This window comes from Eleutherodactylus coqui, chromosome 3 (assembly GCF_035609145.1).
Source record: "Eleutherodactylus coqui strain aEleCoq1 chromosome 3, aEleCoq1.hap1, whole genome shotgun sequence".
Lineage (NCBI taxonomy): Eukaryota > Metazoa > Chordata > Amphibia > Anura > Eleutherodactylidae > Eleutherodactylus > Eleutherodactylus coqui.
In genome coordinates this window covers 127,400,476-127,416,616 of record NC_089839.1, presented here as the reverse complement: position 1 = coordinate 127,416,616, position 16,141 = coordinate 127,400,476, and the positions used below count along the sequence as shown (strand labels likewise).

At 46.2% G+C, this 16,141-nt stretch overlaps 1 protein-coding gene across 1 annotated transcript in view; it reads right to left on the bottom strand.

Annotated features, from left to right (window-relative positions):
• The window catches only part of NOX3 (NADPH oxidase 3), a 170,506-nt gene that overhangs the window by 132,737 nt on the left and 21,628 nt on the right, over positions 1-16,141 (bottom strand). Inside the window, exons 6-8 of the mRNA XM_066594876.1 lie at positions 9,881-9,992; positions 4,949-5,059; positions 2,981-3,065 (exon numbers count right to left, since the gene is read on the bottom strand). Coding sequence (XP_066450973.1) covers positions 2,981-3,065; positions 4,949-5,059; positions 9,881-9,992 — 308 coding nt within the window. The remainder of the gene's footprint in view (positions 1-2,980; positions 3,066-4,948; positions 5,060-9,880; positions 9,993-16,141) is intronic.

The following is a 16,141-nucleotide window of genomic DNA, read 5'->3' as shown; positions in this document are numbered from 1 at the left end:
CAGACGCTTTGCGCTCGGAAACAGAGGCGGGGGAAGACAGTATGTCGCTGGATAGTCAGAGCACCCTCCTGTCTATATCTCAGCGCGTTGAGGAGGAGGAGGAGGAGCATGAGGAGGATGAGGATGAGGAGGAGGGGGAAGAGACAGCTTGGCCCAATGCTGAGGGTACCCATGCTGCTTGCCTGTCATCCTTTCAGCGTGTATGGCCTGAGGAGGAGGAGGAGGAGGATCCTGAAAGTGATCTTCCTAGTGCGGACAGCCATGTGTTGCGTACAGGTACCCTGGCCCACATGGCTGACTTCATGTTAGGATGCCTTTCTCGTGACCCTCGCGTTACACGCATTCTGGCCACTACGGATTACTGGGTGTACACACTGCTCGACCCGCGGTATAAGGAGAACCTTTCCACTCTCATACCCGAAGAGGAAAGGGGTTCGAGAGTGATGCTATACCACAGGACCCTGGCGGACAAACTGATGGTAAAATTCCCATCCGACAGCGCTAGTGGCCGAAGGCGCAGTTCCGAGGGCCAGGTAACAGGGGAGGCGCGGAGATCAGGCAACATGTACAGCACAGGCAGGGGAACACTCTCCAAGGCCTTTGACAGCTTTCTGGCTCCCCAGCAAGACTGTGTCACCGCTCCCCAGTCAAGGCTGAGTCGGCGGGAGCACTGTAAAAGGATGGTGAGGGAGTACGTAGCCGATCGCACGACCGTCCTCCGTGACGCCTTTGCCCCCTACAACTACTGGGTGTCGAAGCTGGACACGTGGCCTGAACTCGTGCTGTATGCCCTGGAGGTGCTTGCTTGTCCTGCGGCTAGCGTCTTGTCAGAGAGGGTGTTTAGTGCGGCTGGGGGAATCATCACAGATAAGCGTACCCGCCTGTCAACCGACAGTGCCGACAGGCTTACACTCATCAAGATGAACAAAGCCTGGATTTCCCCAGACTTCTCTTCTCCACCAGCGGACAGCAGCGATACCTAAACAATACGTAGGCTGCACCCGCGGATGGAAGCATTGTTCTCTATCACCATCAAAAACGTGGACCTTTTAGCTTCATCAATCTGTGTATAATATTCATCCTCCTCCTCCTGCTCCTCCTCCTGAAACCTGACGTAATCACGCCGAACGGGCAATTTTTCTTAGGCCCACAAGGCTCAGTCATATAATTTTTGTAAACAATTTTTATACGTTTCAATGCTCATTAATGCGTTGAAACTTTCACCTGAACCAATTTTTATTTTAACTGGGCTGCCTCCAGGCCTAGTTACCAATTAAGCCACATTAACCAAAGCGATTAATGGGTTTCACCTGCCCTCTTGGTTGGGCATGGGCAATTTTTCTGAGGTACATTAGTACTGTTGGTACACCAATTTTTTGGGGCCCTCGCCTACAGTATAATCCAATTAATTTTTTGCCCACCTGCATTAAAGCTGACGTTACATCAGCTGTGCTGGGCACTGCAATGGGATATATTTATGTACCGCCGGTGGGTTCCAGGGAGCCACCCATGCTGTGGGTCCACAGGGAGTTGTAACTGCATGTGTCTACTTCTAAAGAACCCCAGTCTGACTGGGGCATGCAGTGTGGGCCGAAGCCCACCTGCATTTAACATGACATTACCTCATCTGTGATGGGCAATGCAATGGGATATATTTATGTACCGCCTGTGGCTTCCTGGCACCCACCCATGCTGTCGGTCCACACGGAGTTGTAACTGCATGTGTCCACTTCTAAAGAACCCCAGTCTGACCGGGGCATGCAGTGTGGGCCGAAGCCCACCTGCATTTAACATGACATTACCTCAGCTGTGATGGGCAATGTAATGGGATATATTTATGTACCGCCTGTGGCTTCCTGGCACCCACCCATGCTGTCGGTCCACACGGAGTTGTAACTGCATGTGTCCACTTCTAAAGAACGCCAGTCTGACCGGGGCATGCAGTGTGGGCCGAAGCCCACCTGCATTTAATCGGACGTTACCTCAGCTGTGATGGGCACTGCAATGGGATACATTTATGTATAGCCGGTGGGTTCCAGGGAGCCACCCATGCTGTGGGTGCACACGGAATTCCCATTGCGGAGTTGTACCTGCCTGTGACTATTTATAAAAAAACGCGGTCTGACTGGGGCATGCAGACACCTTGACAGAATGAATAATGTGTGGCACATAGGTTCCCCATTGCTATGCCCACGTGTGCAGCTCCTGATGGCGGTGGCACAGGATTATATTTCTCATTGCTTCTGTACAGCATTGTGGACTATCGCCCCGCCCCTTTTAAAGAGGGTCGCTGCCTAGCCGTGCCAACCCTCTGCAGTGTGTGCCTGCAGTTCCTCCTCATGGCAGACGCACTTATAAATAGACATGAGGGTGGTGTGGCTATGAGGGCAGCTGAAGGCTGCGCAGGGACACTTTGGTGTGCGCTGTGGACACTGCGTCGTGCGGGGGGGGGGGGGGTTTGGCAGCATGTAACCCAGGAGAAGTGGCAGCGGAGTGTCATGCAGGCAGTGATTGTGCTTTGTTGGAGGTAGTGTTGTGCTTTGCTAAGGTATGCATTGCTAATGAGGGCTTTTCAGAAGTAGAAGTTGTTGGGAGGGGGGGCCCACTCTTGCCGCTATTGTGGCTTAATAGTGGGACCTGGGAACTTGAGATGCAGCCCAACATGTAGCCCCTCGCCTGCCCTATCCGTTGCTGTGTCGTTCCCATCACTTTCTTGAATTGCCCAGATTTTCACAAATGGAAACCTTAGCGAGCATCGGCGATATACAAAAATGCTCGAGTCGCCCATTGACTTCTATGGGGTTCGTTACTCGAAACGAACCCTCGAGCATTGCGATAATTTCGTCCTGAGTAACGAGCACCCGAGCATTTTGGTGCTCGCTCATCTCTAGCCATAATATATCAAAGGTAATATTTATTGTACTTTAGATTTAGCATTTAATTAAATTCATTCTTTTTTCTTGTTTAATATAAAATATACCTGCAAGAAGTGTGATCATATAGCCAACAAGCCTATGAAATGTAATATTTTTGTCAAGTAGTCTTCTCAGATCTCCCCTGCAACACTGGATAAAAACAATGAATAATTTGATCATCATACAGAATTTAGGAGTGCTATGAAGAACAAACATGAGACATCGACAAAATAGAACGGAACCAAAGATGGCTATAAAATTGATGGCATGTCTCAAGCACAAAACTTATCAGGAGAGACTTTACTCATATCTAACCTTTGAAGCAACTTATGCTCATTCAGTAGCCTGTGTGTTTCATCAATTGTGTAATATACATACCACTGTAAATCAAGGCTGACTTGCAGCCCCTCTGCAATCCACTGCTTGTCATTAGGCATTCAACTTGTCTAGCAACTAGGACATTATGCACCTTCTCAGCAGTGGGGGAGGGTCTGTCTTCACAAGTTTAGCTTCCCTGCACTTATACTGCTCTCAGATCTGCAGCCAGTGTGTACACAAGCTTTGCCTCTCCTGATGTTACCTAACCTGCTATGTGCACTTATCTTTATGTTGTAGGCATTATATTTCTCTCCAGTTTGCTGTGGACAGAACAGCATAATTCTTATTGGATAGATATTTATTAGATGCTTTACAGGTCTTGTGTGTTTGTATGGTCACAGCATCTAGTGTATATATATTGATCTCTAGAGATCTCTATATATCCTGTGACCATGCAAATAAACAGGAGCTAGCAAAGCATCTAACAAAGAGACATCCAATAAGAATTATGCTGCTTTGCCCACCGCAAACTGCAGAGACATTGAATGCCTACAACATAAAGATAAGTGCACATCAGGAGAGGCAGAGATTGTGTACACACTGACTGCAGGTCTGAGAGCAGTGTGAGTGCAGGGAAGCTGAGCCTATGAAGTGGTAAAACAAAAAAAAGTTAATGTATTCAATTACAAAACTGCTGAGACACAAACAGGCTATTAAATGGGGAGAAAGTGGCTGAAAAGTTAAAGGGGTTGTCTCACGAAAGCAAGTGGGGTTAAGCACTTCTGTATGGCCATATTAATGCACTTTGTAATATACATCGTGCATTAAATATGAGCCATACTGAAGTTATTCACTTACCTTCCCTGCGCTGGCGTCCCCGTCTCCATGGCTCCGTCTAACTTCAGCGTCTAATCGCCCGATTAGACGCGCTTGCGCAGAAGGGTCTTCTGCCTTCGGCTCGGTCTAGCACGAGCGGCGTTCTGGCTCCGCCCCCTTCTACACGGCATCGCGTAGCTCCGCCCCATCACGTGTGCCGATTCCAGCCAATCAGGAGGCTGGAATCGGCACACGTGATGGGGCGGAGCTACGCGACGATGTGTGGAAGGGGGCGGAGCCAGAACGCCGCTGCTGCCGGACAGACCCGAAGGCAGAAGACCCTTCTGCGCAAGCGCGTCTAATCGGGCAATTAGACGCTGAAGTTAGACGGAGCCATGGAGACGGGGACGCCAGCGCAGGGAAGGTAAGTGAATAACTTCTGTATGGCTCATATTTAATGCACGATGTATATTACAAAGTGCATTATTATGGCCATACAGAAGTGCTTAACCCCACTTGCTTTCGCGAGACAACCCCTTTAAGTACACGATAACATTTGTTGTGAGCCCGGATGAAAAGAAGAGAAAGGGTGGACATGTTTGAAATCTTTAAAGTGTTTTTAATAAGAAACTAAACATAAAGGGGCACAATCTGACATCAAACAACATCAGGAAATATTATTCTACAGAAAGAGAAACAATTACTTTGAACAAACATCCAGAAGACGTGGTTGGAAAATGGACAATAAATGAATTCGAGCTACTGGGGAGAAGAATAGATCTATCCTAAGAAAAAAGCATACAAGAAATAATAGAAGGCCAGACTGGATGGGCCACGTGGCCTTTTTCTGCTGTCAATCTACATGTAAACTAATATTGCTGTACATATTTCCTACTTACTGCACTTGTTCCTCTGAGCAGGGACATGAAATTACGACAGACTGGAAGTATAATCAGCATGCAGTTGAAGTTCAGACACACTGCAGAAGCTCTTGCCCATGATAAAGCAGACTGCAGAGATAGTTTTAAGACAGAAATACACCAACAATATAAATCTTCAGAGTTAAAGATTTAACAGTACTGTAACTGAAAATGAATGGATGCACACCACATTGGATGCGCATGACCAGAAAGATGCCACAGTATTTATACTTTCTACATAAAGAATACAGCTGTCTGTATAAAAAAAACTTATCTAATCCAGATGTCTCCCTAATCTATCAATACAACACTAAATAATTTCCTACTATGTGTTTGCTTGTAAAGGAGTGCAGTGAAAAAGTTCCACATTTCTGATTTCAAGTTTTAAAAGGCAACACATCTCTGAGTTTTTGCCAAACTTCAGAGCTGACTGCAGAGAATGGCATAGTATGTGATAACTATTTGTTATCTCTACATACTTGGATAAAAGTTTGAGGGAATGTCAGATTAGCATTACTCTGCTTTGCACATATGTATGTCCAGTGCACTGGCTGGTAGATTTAGATTCAGTAGATACATTATATAACTGATACTATTTTATGTACACTGCTATGTAGCAGCCACAAAATAGTGTAGAATTGTGTGTGACAGACACAACAGTTTGGACTTTTTTATGTTGATGTTATTACATTGCTGATATTAGTACTTATAACCATTGTGCACATACTACTCGTATATGGCCTTAGTGTAGAGGCAATCTATGTTCTGAGATGTTGTGTGTCACTAGTTGTGGGCACTGAGGTTGATAATACAAAAGTGCCTTATAATTATTACTTCGATTTGTTTGGGAGGAGTTGCTAGAATGATAAGAGATTGAAGTGCTGTTTAATGTCTCTGTGCCTCCATCACTAAAGTTCCTGAATGACATTTAGCAGCAACCCTGAATCTGGTGTTACATAGTGGCCATTAAAATGATTCACCATGCATGTATTATAATGCATGGAAAAACTAAAGTAGTGAGAGCCCCTCTTAAAAACGTGTTCTCCTTTCCAGCTTATACAGTGGGGGAAACCACTCTACAAAGCCCATATGCTCTAGTAAGGCAAATAGACAGTCATTTTCTTAGTAGGACAACCTTTTTTTAACTCCGTAACAGTCACATTTAATTTGGATACCTCTCACAAAAATATCACTTTTATTTTAGATTTTGAATTTATATCTCATATAAATATATTTTCCACAGAACTTAGGGTTGTGTCAGAAAAAAACCCCAAACTATACTCTTCTATTCCTCCCCCGTCAGTCCCCTTACCACATCTTCTCCTTGCTGAGCTTCTGCAGTGCACCTAGGGTCACCTCACAGCACCCCAGCCGGCTTGTTATGAAGGCTGCATTCCTCACATTCTTTTCCAGCTGGGCCAGTGAAGGTCACGTCCCTGTGCCATGGCGTTCACTGCCTAGGAAGGAATTCTGATCTATTGCTGAGACAGATTGCATGAGCAGTCAGTGCAGTAGATCACCACTCCCCCTGCTGGCCTGTGAACTGTGACGTAGCGTACATCGGCTGGCAGAAAGAAGACTGCCCGTGAATGTATGTAACCTCACAGGAGGAGAGGAATCAACCAGCTGAAGGTGAGGTGACCCGGGGGGACTGCATGAGACAGTGAGGTGAAAATTTGGTAAGTAGACTTACGGGTGAAGAATAGGTAAGTATAGATTTTTTTTTAATGACAGAACCCCTTTAAGTGCATTTTTACCCCTTAATGGAATAACTTATTATAGCCTTAAAGGCCATCGAAACCTTTGTGCATGAAAAATCAATACACATATATCATACAAGGCTCTGCAGAAAAAAAAAATTATACACTTATCTTTTTTGTTTGCTTTGAGTTTTAGTTCTGATGCACAAAAAGTCTCACACTTGCTTTGCCTCAAGGCCTCCACTGAGATTTGTTACTGGGGGATTCCCAGAACTGATCAGTCCAAGCCACACCTAATCAATATTACACAATACTTTTCATCTGTTCTTCCTTTTCACAAGTCACTTGTTAAATTGTGGACAGTTTGGGGGATTAGTACTCAAGAAGGACATATTATAGCTTGAGCGGGTACAAAGGTGGGCAACTAGAGTAATAAATGGAATGGCCGGACTACAATACCCAGAGAGGTTATCAAAATTGAGATTATTTTGCTTGGAAAAAGATGGCTGAGGGGCAACCTAATAACTGTGTATAATATATCAGGGACAATACAGAGATCTCTCCCATATATCTATTATGCCCATGACTGTAACAAGGGGGCGCACTAATAACTATATTTAGATATATTAGGGGACAATACAGAGATCTAACCTATCATCTATTTATATCCAGGACTGTGACTGTAACAAGGGGGCACTCTAATAACTATGTATAAATATATGAGGGGTCAGTACTGAGATCTCTCCTATCATCTATTACAGCCAGGACTGTAACAAGGGGGCGCTCTAATAACTATATTTAGATATATTAGGGGACAATACAAAGATCTAACCTATCATCTATTTATATCTAGAACTGTGACTGTAACAAGGGGGTGCTCTAATAACTATGTGTAGATATATCGGGAGGAACAATACAGAAATCTCTTCCATTATCTATTTCTACCCAGGACTGTAACAAGGAGTTCTCTAATAACTATGTATAGATATGTTAGGCAACAGTACAGAGATCCCTCCCATCATCTATTTATACCCAGGACTGTAAGAAGGGGGCACTTAGAGGGGAGAAGGTTTCTACACAACATAGAAAGGGATTCTTTAGTGTAAGAGCAGTGAGACTATGGAACTCTCTGCCTGAGGACAGGGTGATGGCAAATTCAATAAGAGTTCAAGAGGGGCCTAGACATCTTTCTTGAGAATAATAATATTACGTGTTATAGTCACTCATTTATTCAGAAGGGTCGGTAATCCGGGGAATATTCTGATTGCCAAATTGGAGTCAAGAAGGATTTTTTTCCTTAAATGAGGAAAGTTGACTTCTGCCTAATTGTTATTTTTAATTGCCTTCCTCGGGATCAACATTGGGGGTTGATAGGCTGAACTGGATGGACATGTGTCTTCTTCAGACTCAAATACTGGTACTATGTCAAATGACAAGGTGATAAGAGACAAACTTCACTAAAAATGGAGCCTCATTGTATTAGGATCTGGATGGATAGTGGAGCAGAGCATAATAAAACAGTACTAGAAGGTGTAGCATTCTGGGGCATGGGGACTGGTGAGAGGATCAGCATCTCCCCACATTGTATATATATTCCTGTGTAATAAGGTTTCTCCCTTCAGGCATATCACAGGTTTTCTATCCTCTTTTACTACCTATGGCTTGGATTGAGTGTAATAAACAATGATATATAAGCTTTCCATAGACGGTACTTCCCTGTGTGGAAGACACATGAACTCACAAATGACCATGTGCTGCCTTCTTGTCAGAGAGGGGCTGAGAAGCAGCCCTCAGTTTACTCTCACAGATGGATTTTGCTAATACGTCAGCCCTACAATCTGCAGTGTCTTGGAAAACTGTATGCACATAGCAACCAGACTATCAGGAATTTATAATTAAAAGCAATTACAAAAGTCTTCATTTCTAAATACACACTGATTAAAAGAAAAAATACAAGAGCGATAAGCTGTATGTAGCCTTTAAGAACTAGTAATAACTCTCCTTTTTTGTGTTCCCGAGGTCATAACTTTTTTATTTTTTCATCAGTGTAGCTGTATGACACCTTGTACTTTACCAGACGAGTTCTAGTATTTATAGGAACCAATTTGGGGTTTTTAGAATTTTTTTTGTGGGAAGGGGTGCACTGCAAAAAAACACTATTTCACCATTGTTTTTTCTTATTTATTTTTACATATAATATTTTAGTATGCATATTATGATAACTTTATTCTAAGGATGATTACGTTTGTGACAAAACCACATTTCTAGAGGGTTTATTATTTTTTAATACTTTTGCACAATGTAAACACTTTTTCTTTTTCAAAAGGACATAGTGTGGTGCCACAGTACGGGACCATAGCATTTTTAATTTTCCATCAACAGAGCTGCATATGGGCTTCTTTTTGCGTGACTTGAGTCTTTATTGGTACCATTTTGAGACATGTGAGTATATGACTTTTTTATTCCTTTTTGTAGAAGTGAGAACAACAAAAAATGTCTATTTGGCACTCTTTTTCAAATTTTTTAATCAAATTTACTGCACTGCATAAATAATGTATTATTATATAGCATGGATTGTGTAGTTTTTTTGTTTAAATTTCTCAATATTTAAAGTTTTGCATAAGGGGGGCAACTTTTTAAATTTTTTTTTTTACTGTAAAAATGTTTAGATGCCATGGTCAGCAATGACTGCAGCATCTACAGGGTTATATGGTATAGAGAAGTGATTGGATGAGAAAGTCCTCATCTTTTCACTCCTTTTCAAGGAAAAAACCCTATTTGTGACAATCAGAGAGCAAATATGCTCTATGATTAATGGGTGGGGGGGTGATAGCATGAACAAAAATCACTTCTCTTGGACAGGACAACAGAGAGGAGAATCACAGATCTTCTCTGCTCGTCCTTCCCCACTGCATCTCCTCTGCCCTGTACAAGTACTGAAAAGCAACAGTTGTAAATTCAGCATTCCCAACCCCAATTCAAATGGCTGCAGCTCTGGTTCTGTAAGTGTGACCAACATGTTTTTTCATTTTAAAGACCAGAATCTTGGTTTTAAAATGATACTGAGAGCTTATAGAACCGCAACTACAGCCGTTTAAATTGGAATGAGCTCTGTTTGCTCAAAATGGTAACCGGCTTCTCCTATAGAAGGAACGGAGCTCGTCCTAGACTGCTAGAGGGTTAATGTTGCATAAAATTGTCTTATACTTACCCCCAGTATCACCCGTGTATAGTAGTATGAATCAGCTGTATCATACCAGATAAAGCTATCAGTGAATAAATATGTATTGAATCCTAGCCACAATACCTGCAACAGAATATTTCTTTATTAATATCTCCATCATTGTTATTTTTGATTTGTATAATCGTAATACATTCAAAGACAACATACAATCATAGAATGCAATGCCACTGACAGATGTGGGCTTTGTCATTAAAAAAGACTCCCTTTTTTAATCCTGAGGTTAAATAGCGCTTAAAGATTGCTTTCCAATGTATGTCTTTGGGTTTCAAATTAGGTTGTTTATATAAGTCGGGCTTAGAAGTAACCTCCACCACAAGAAGACTGGGTGTGATTGAAAGTTATCTATCTACCTTTCATAGACAGCCAGCAGTTTTTAGAGAGGCACATGCTTCAATTACAATAATTCAAATTTATTATAATTCATTTATTACCATTGATTCATAAATAGAGATGAGCGAGCGTACTCGTCCGAGCTTGATGCTCGTTCGAGTATTAGGGTACTCGAGATGCTTGTTACTCGAGACGAGCAACACGCGGTGTTCGAGTCACTTCCATTTTCTTCCCAGAAAATTTTGCGCCGTTTTCTGGCCAATAGAAACACAAGGAAGGCATTACAATTTCCTCCTGTGAAGTTCCAGCCCTATCCCACCCCCTGCAGTGAGTGGCTGGGGAGATCAGGTGACACCCGATTATATAAACTGGGGCCGCCCGCGGCTTGCCACAGATGCACGCTGAGAGACATTAGGGAAAGTGCTGTCTTGCTGTAGCTGCTATAGGGAGAGTGTTAGGCTGTTATATTCGTCTTCAAGAACCCCAGCGGTCCTTCTTAGGGCCACATCTGACCGTGTGCAGTACTGTTGAGGCTGCTTTTAGCAGTTTTGCAAATTTATTTTTTTTTGTATATCGGGCGTGCAGACCATAGCGTCCTCAGTCTGCAGTCATTTTACTGAGTATAGGGGCAGTACTGGTGAGGCAGGGACAGTGGTACAGGGAAATAGATATACTGGCTATATAGGCAGTGGGATTTTTCAAAAAAATTGGAAAAAAAAAATCTTTGGGCTGCCTGTGACCATGTTCAGTTTACTGCGTGTCTGCTGGGGGTAGTAGTCGCTCATTAATCCCCAGCCTTGCGCATAACTTTTTCTGGCTGCACTGTGCTTTCAATAACCTAACCACAGTCATCCTCCAACAGGGAAATCCATATACAGGCTATATAGGCAGTGGGCTTTTTCAAAAAAATTTGAAAAAAAATCTTGGGGCTGCCTGTGACCGTGTTCAGTTTACTGCGTGTCTGCTGGGGGTAGTAGTCGCTCATTAATCCCCAGCCTTGCGCATAATTTTTTCTGGCTGCACTGTGCTTTCAATAACCTAACCACAGTCATCCTCCAACAGGGAAATCCATATACAGGCTATATAGGCAGTGGGCTTTTTCAAAAAAATTTGAAAAAAAATCTTTGGGCTGCCTGTGACCGTGTTCAGTTTACTGCGTGTCTGCTGGGGGTAGTAGTCGCTCATTAATCCCCAGCCTTGCACATAATTCTTTCTGGCTGCACTGTGCTTTCAATAACCTAACCACAGTCATCCTCCAACAGATAAATCCATATACAGGCTATATAGGCAGTTGGCTTTTTCCCAAAAATTGGAAAAAAATACTATATTTGGCCTGCCTGTGACTGTCTCACTTCAGTTTACTGCATGTCTGCTGGGGGTAGTAGTCGCTCATTAATCCCCAGCCTTGCGCATAATTTTTTCTGGCTTCACTGTGCTTTCAATAACCTAACCACAGTCATCCTCCAACAGGGAAATCCATATACAGGCTATATAGACAGTGGGCCTTTTCCCAAAAATTGGAAAAAAATACTATATTTGGGCTGCCTGTGACCATCTTCAGTTTACTGCGTGTCTGCTGTGGGTAGTAGTCGCTCATTAATACCCAGCCTTGCGCATAATTTTTTCTGGCTGCACTGTGCTTTCAATAACCACAGTCATCCTCCAACAGGGAAATCCATATACAGGTTATATAGGCAGTGGGCTTTTTCCCAAAAATTGGAAAAAAATACTATATTTGGGCTGCCTGTGACCGTCTTCAGTTTACTGCGTGTCTGCTGGGGGTAGTAGTCGCTCATTATTACCCAGCTAAGCGTTACAGCAGGCTTGCACATAATTGTTTCCTGGCTCTGCTGTGTCCGTTACATGATCGCCGTCATCCCGCCAGAGGGAAACAGTATACATATATACGCTGCATACGGTGTCTGTCTGGTTTTTCACCTTACCATTTTTAAAAATTGAAGCAAAATACCTAAGGCCTACCACTGGCCTTTGGCCACTTGACTGGTTCTGCACTGTGAATTCCAGTTGCTCAGTCATACGCACCTAGGTCTCACTACAGGCTTGTGCATAATTGTTTCCTGGCTCTGCTGTGCGTTCCGTAAGCGAAGTCAGCCTCCAACCAAAGGCCAATAAGCGGCACATTTAATTACAGCGTTCTGTTTCTGCTCTACTCGTAATACACCATGCTGAGGGGTAGGGGTAGGCCTAGAGGACGTGGACGCGGGCGAGGACGCTGAGGCCCAAGTCAGGGTGTGGGCACAGGCCAAGCTCCTGGTCCAGGTGTATCACAGCCGACTGCTGTGGGATTAGGAGAGAGGCAAGTTTCTGGGGTCCCCAGATTCATCTCACAATTAATGGGTCCACGCGGTAGACCTTTATTAGAAACTGAGCAGTGTGAGCAGGTCCTGTCGTGGATGGCAGAAAGTGCATCCAGCAATCTATCGACCACCCAGTCTTCTACACCGTCCACAGCTGCAACTCTGAATCCTCTGGCTGCTGCTCCTCCTTCCTCCCAGCCTCCTCACTCCATGAAAATGACACATTCTGAGGAGCAGGCAGACTCCCAGGAACTGTTCTCGGGCCCCTGCCCAGATTGGGCAGCAATCGTTCCTCTCCCACCGGAGGAGTTTGTCGTGACCGATGACAAACATTTGGAAAATTCCCGGATCCGGGGGATGAGGCTGGGGACTTCCGGCAACTGTCTCAAGAGCTTTCAGTGGGTGAGGAGGACGATGACGATGAGACACAGTTGTCTATCAGTGAGGTAGTAGTAAGGGCAGTAAGTCCGAGGGAGGAGCGCACAGAGGATTCGGAGGAAGAGCAGCTGGACGATGAGGTGACTGACCCCACCTGGTTTGCTAAGTCTACTGAGGACAGGTCTTCAGAGGGGGAGGCAAGTGCAGCAGCAGGGCAGGTTGGAAGAGGCAGTGCGGTGGCCAGGGGTAGAGGCAGGGCCAGACGGAATAATCCACCAACTGTTTCCCAAAGCGCCCCCTCGCGCCATGCAGTTTTTCACTGAGAGTGCAGACGACCGACGAACTGTGGTGTGCAAGGTTTGTCGCGCCAAGATCAGCCGGGGAGCCACCACTACCAGCCTTACCACCAGCATGCGCAGGCATATGATGGCCAAGCACCCCACAAGGTGGGACGAAGGCCGTTCACCGCCTCCGGTTTGCACCACTGCCTCTCCCCCTGTGCCCCAACCTGCCACTGAGATGCAACCCCCCTCTCAGGACACAGGCACGACCGTCTCCCGGCCTGCACCCACACCCTCACCTCCGCTGTCCTCGGCCCCATCCAGCAATGTCTCTCAGCGCGGCGTCCAGCCTTCGCTAGCGCAACTGAGCGCAAGCACAAGTATGCCGCCACGCACCCGCACGCTCAAGCGTTAAACGTGCACATAGCCAAAGTGATCAGCCTGGAGATGCTGCCGTATAGGCTTGTAGAAACTGAGGCTTTCAAAAACATGATGGCGGCGGCGGTGGCCCCGCGCTACTCGGTTCCCAGTCGCCACTACTTTTCCCGATGTGCCGTCCCAGCCCTGCACGACCACGTCTCCCGCAACATTGTACGCGCCGTCACCAACGCGGTTACTGGCAAGGTCCACTTAACAACGGACACGTGGACAAGCACAGGCGGGCAGGGCCACTATATCTCCCAGACGGCACATTGGGTGAATTTAGTGGAGGCTGGGACCGAGTCAGAGCCTGGGACCGCTCACGTCCTACCCACGCCCAGAATTGCGGGTCCCAGCTCGGTGGTGGTATCTGCGGCGGTGTATGCTTCCTCCACTAAACCACCCTCCTCCTCCTACGCAACCTCTGTGTTGCAATCAAGATGTGTCAGCAGCAGCACGTCGCCAGCAGTCGGTGTCGCGTGGCGTGGCAGCACAGCGGTGGGCAAGCGTCAGCAGGCCGTGCTGAAACTACTCAGCTTAGGAGAGAAGAGGCACACGGCCCACGAACTGCTGCAGGGTCTGACAGAGCAGACCGACCGCTGGCTTTCGCCGCTGAGCCTCCGACCAGGCATGGTCGTGTGTGACAACGGCCGTAACCTGGTGGCGGCTCTGCAGCTCGGCAGCCTCATGCACGTGCCATGCCTGGCCCACGTCTTTAATTTGGTGGTTCAGCGGTTTCTGAAAAGCTACCCACACTTGTCAGACCTGCTCGGAAAGGTGCGCCGGGTCAGCGCACATTTCCGCAAGTCCAACACGGACACTGCTACCCTGCGGACCCTGCGACATCGGTTTAATCTGCCAGTGCACCGACTGCTGTGCGACGTGCCCACATGGTGGAACTCTACGCTGCACATGTTGGCCAGGCTCTATGAGCAGCGTAGAGCTATAGTGGAATACCAACTCTAACATGGGCAGCGTAGTGGGAGTCAGCCTCCTCAATTCTTTACAGAAGAGTGGGCCTGGTTGGCAGATATCTGCCAGGTCCTTGGAAACTTTGAGGAGTCTACCCAGATGGTGAGCGGCGATGCTGCAATCATTAGCGTCACCATTCCTCTGCTATGCCTCTTGAGAAGTTCCCTGCAAAGCATAAAGGCAGACGCTTTGCGCTCGGAAACGGAGGCGGGGGAAGACAGTATGTCGCTGGATAGTCAGAGCACCCTCATGTCTATATCTCAGCGCGAGGAGGACGAGGAGGAGGAGGGGGAGGAGCATGAGGAGAAGGGGAAAGAGACAGCTTGGCCCACTGCTGAGGGTACCCATGCTGCTTGCCTGTCATCCTTTCAGCGTGTATGGCCTGAGGAGGAGGAGGATCCTGAAAGTGATCTTGCTAGTGAGGACAGTCATGTGTTGCGTACAGGTACCCTGGCACACATGGCGGACTTCATGTTAGGATGCCTTTCTCGTGACCCTCGCGTTACACGCATTCTGGCCACTACGGATTACTGGGTGTACACACTGCTCGACCCACGGTATAAGGAGAACCTTTCCACTCTCATACCCGAAGAGGAAAGCGGTTCGAGAGTGATGCTATACCACAGGCCCTGGTGGACAAACTGATGGTAAAATTCCCATCCGACAGTGCTAGTGGCAGAAGGCGCAGTTCCGAGGGCCAGGTAGCAGGGGAGGCGCGGAGATCAGGCAGCATGTACAGCGCAGGCAGGGGAACACTTTCCAAGGCCTTTGCCAGCTTTATGGCTCCCCAGCAAGACTGTGTCACCGCTCACCAGTCAAGGCTGAGTCGGTGGGAGCACTGTAAAAGGATGGTGAGGGAGTATGTAGCCGATCGCACGACCGTCCTCCGTGACGCCTCTGCTCCGTACAACTACTGGGTGTCAAAGCTGGACACGTGGCCTGAACTCACGCTGTATGCCCTGAGAGTGCTTGCTTGTCCTGCGGCTAGCGTCTTGTCAGAGAGGGTGTTTAGTGCGGCTGGGGGAATCATCACGGATAAGCGTAGCCGCCTGTCAACTGACAGTGCCGACAGGCTTACACTCATAAAGATGAACAAAGCCTGGATTTCCCCAGACTTCTCTTCTCCACCAGCGGACAGCAGCGGTACCTAAACAATACGTAGGCTGCACCCGCGGATGGAAGCATCATTATCACCATAAAAATCGGGGACCTTTTAGCTTCATCAATCTGTGTATTATATTCATCCTCCTCCTCCTGCTCCTCCTCCTAAAACCTCACGTAATCACGCCAAACGGGCAATTTTTCTTAGGCCCACAAGGCTTAGTCATATAATTTTTGTAAACAATGTTTATACGTTTCAATTCTCATTAAAGCGTTGAAACTTGCACCTGAACCAATTTTTATTTTAACTGGGCTGCCTCCAGGCCTAGTTACAAATTAAGCCACATTAACCAAAGCGATTAATGGGTTTCACCTGCCCTCTTGGTTGGGCATGGGCAATTTTTCTGAGGTACATTAGTACTGTTGGT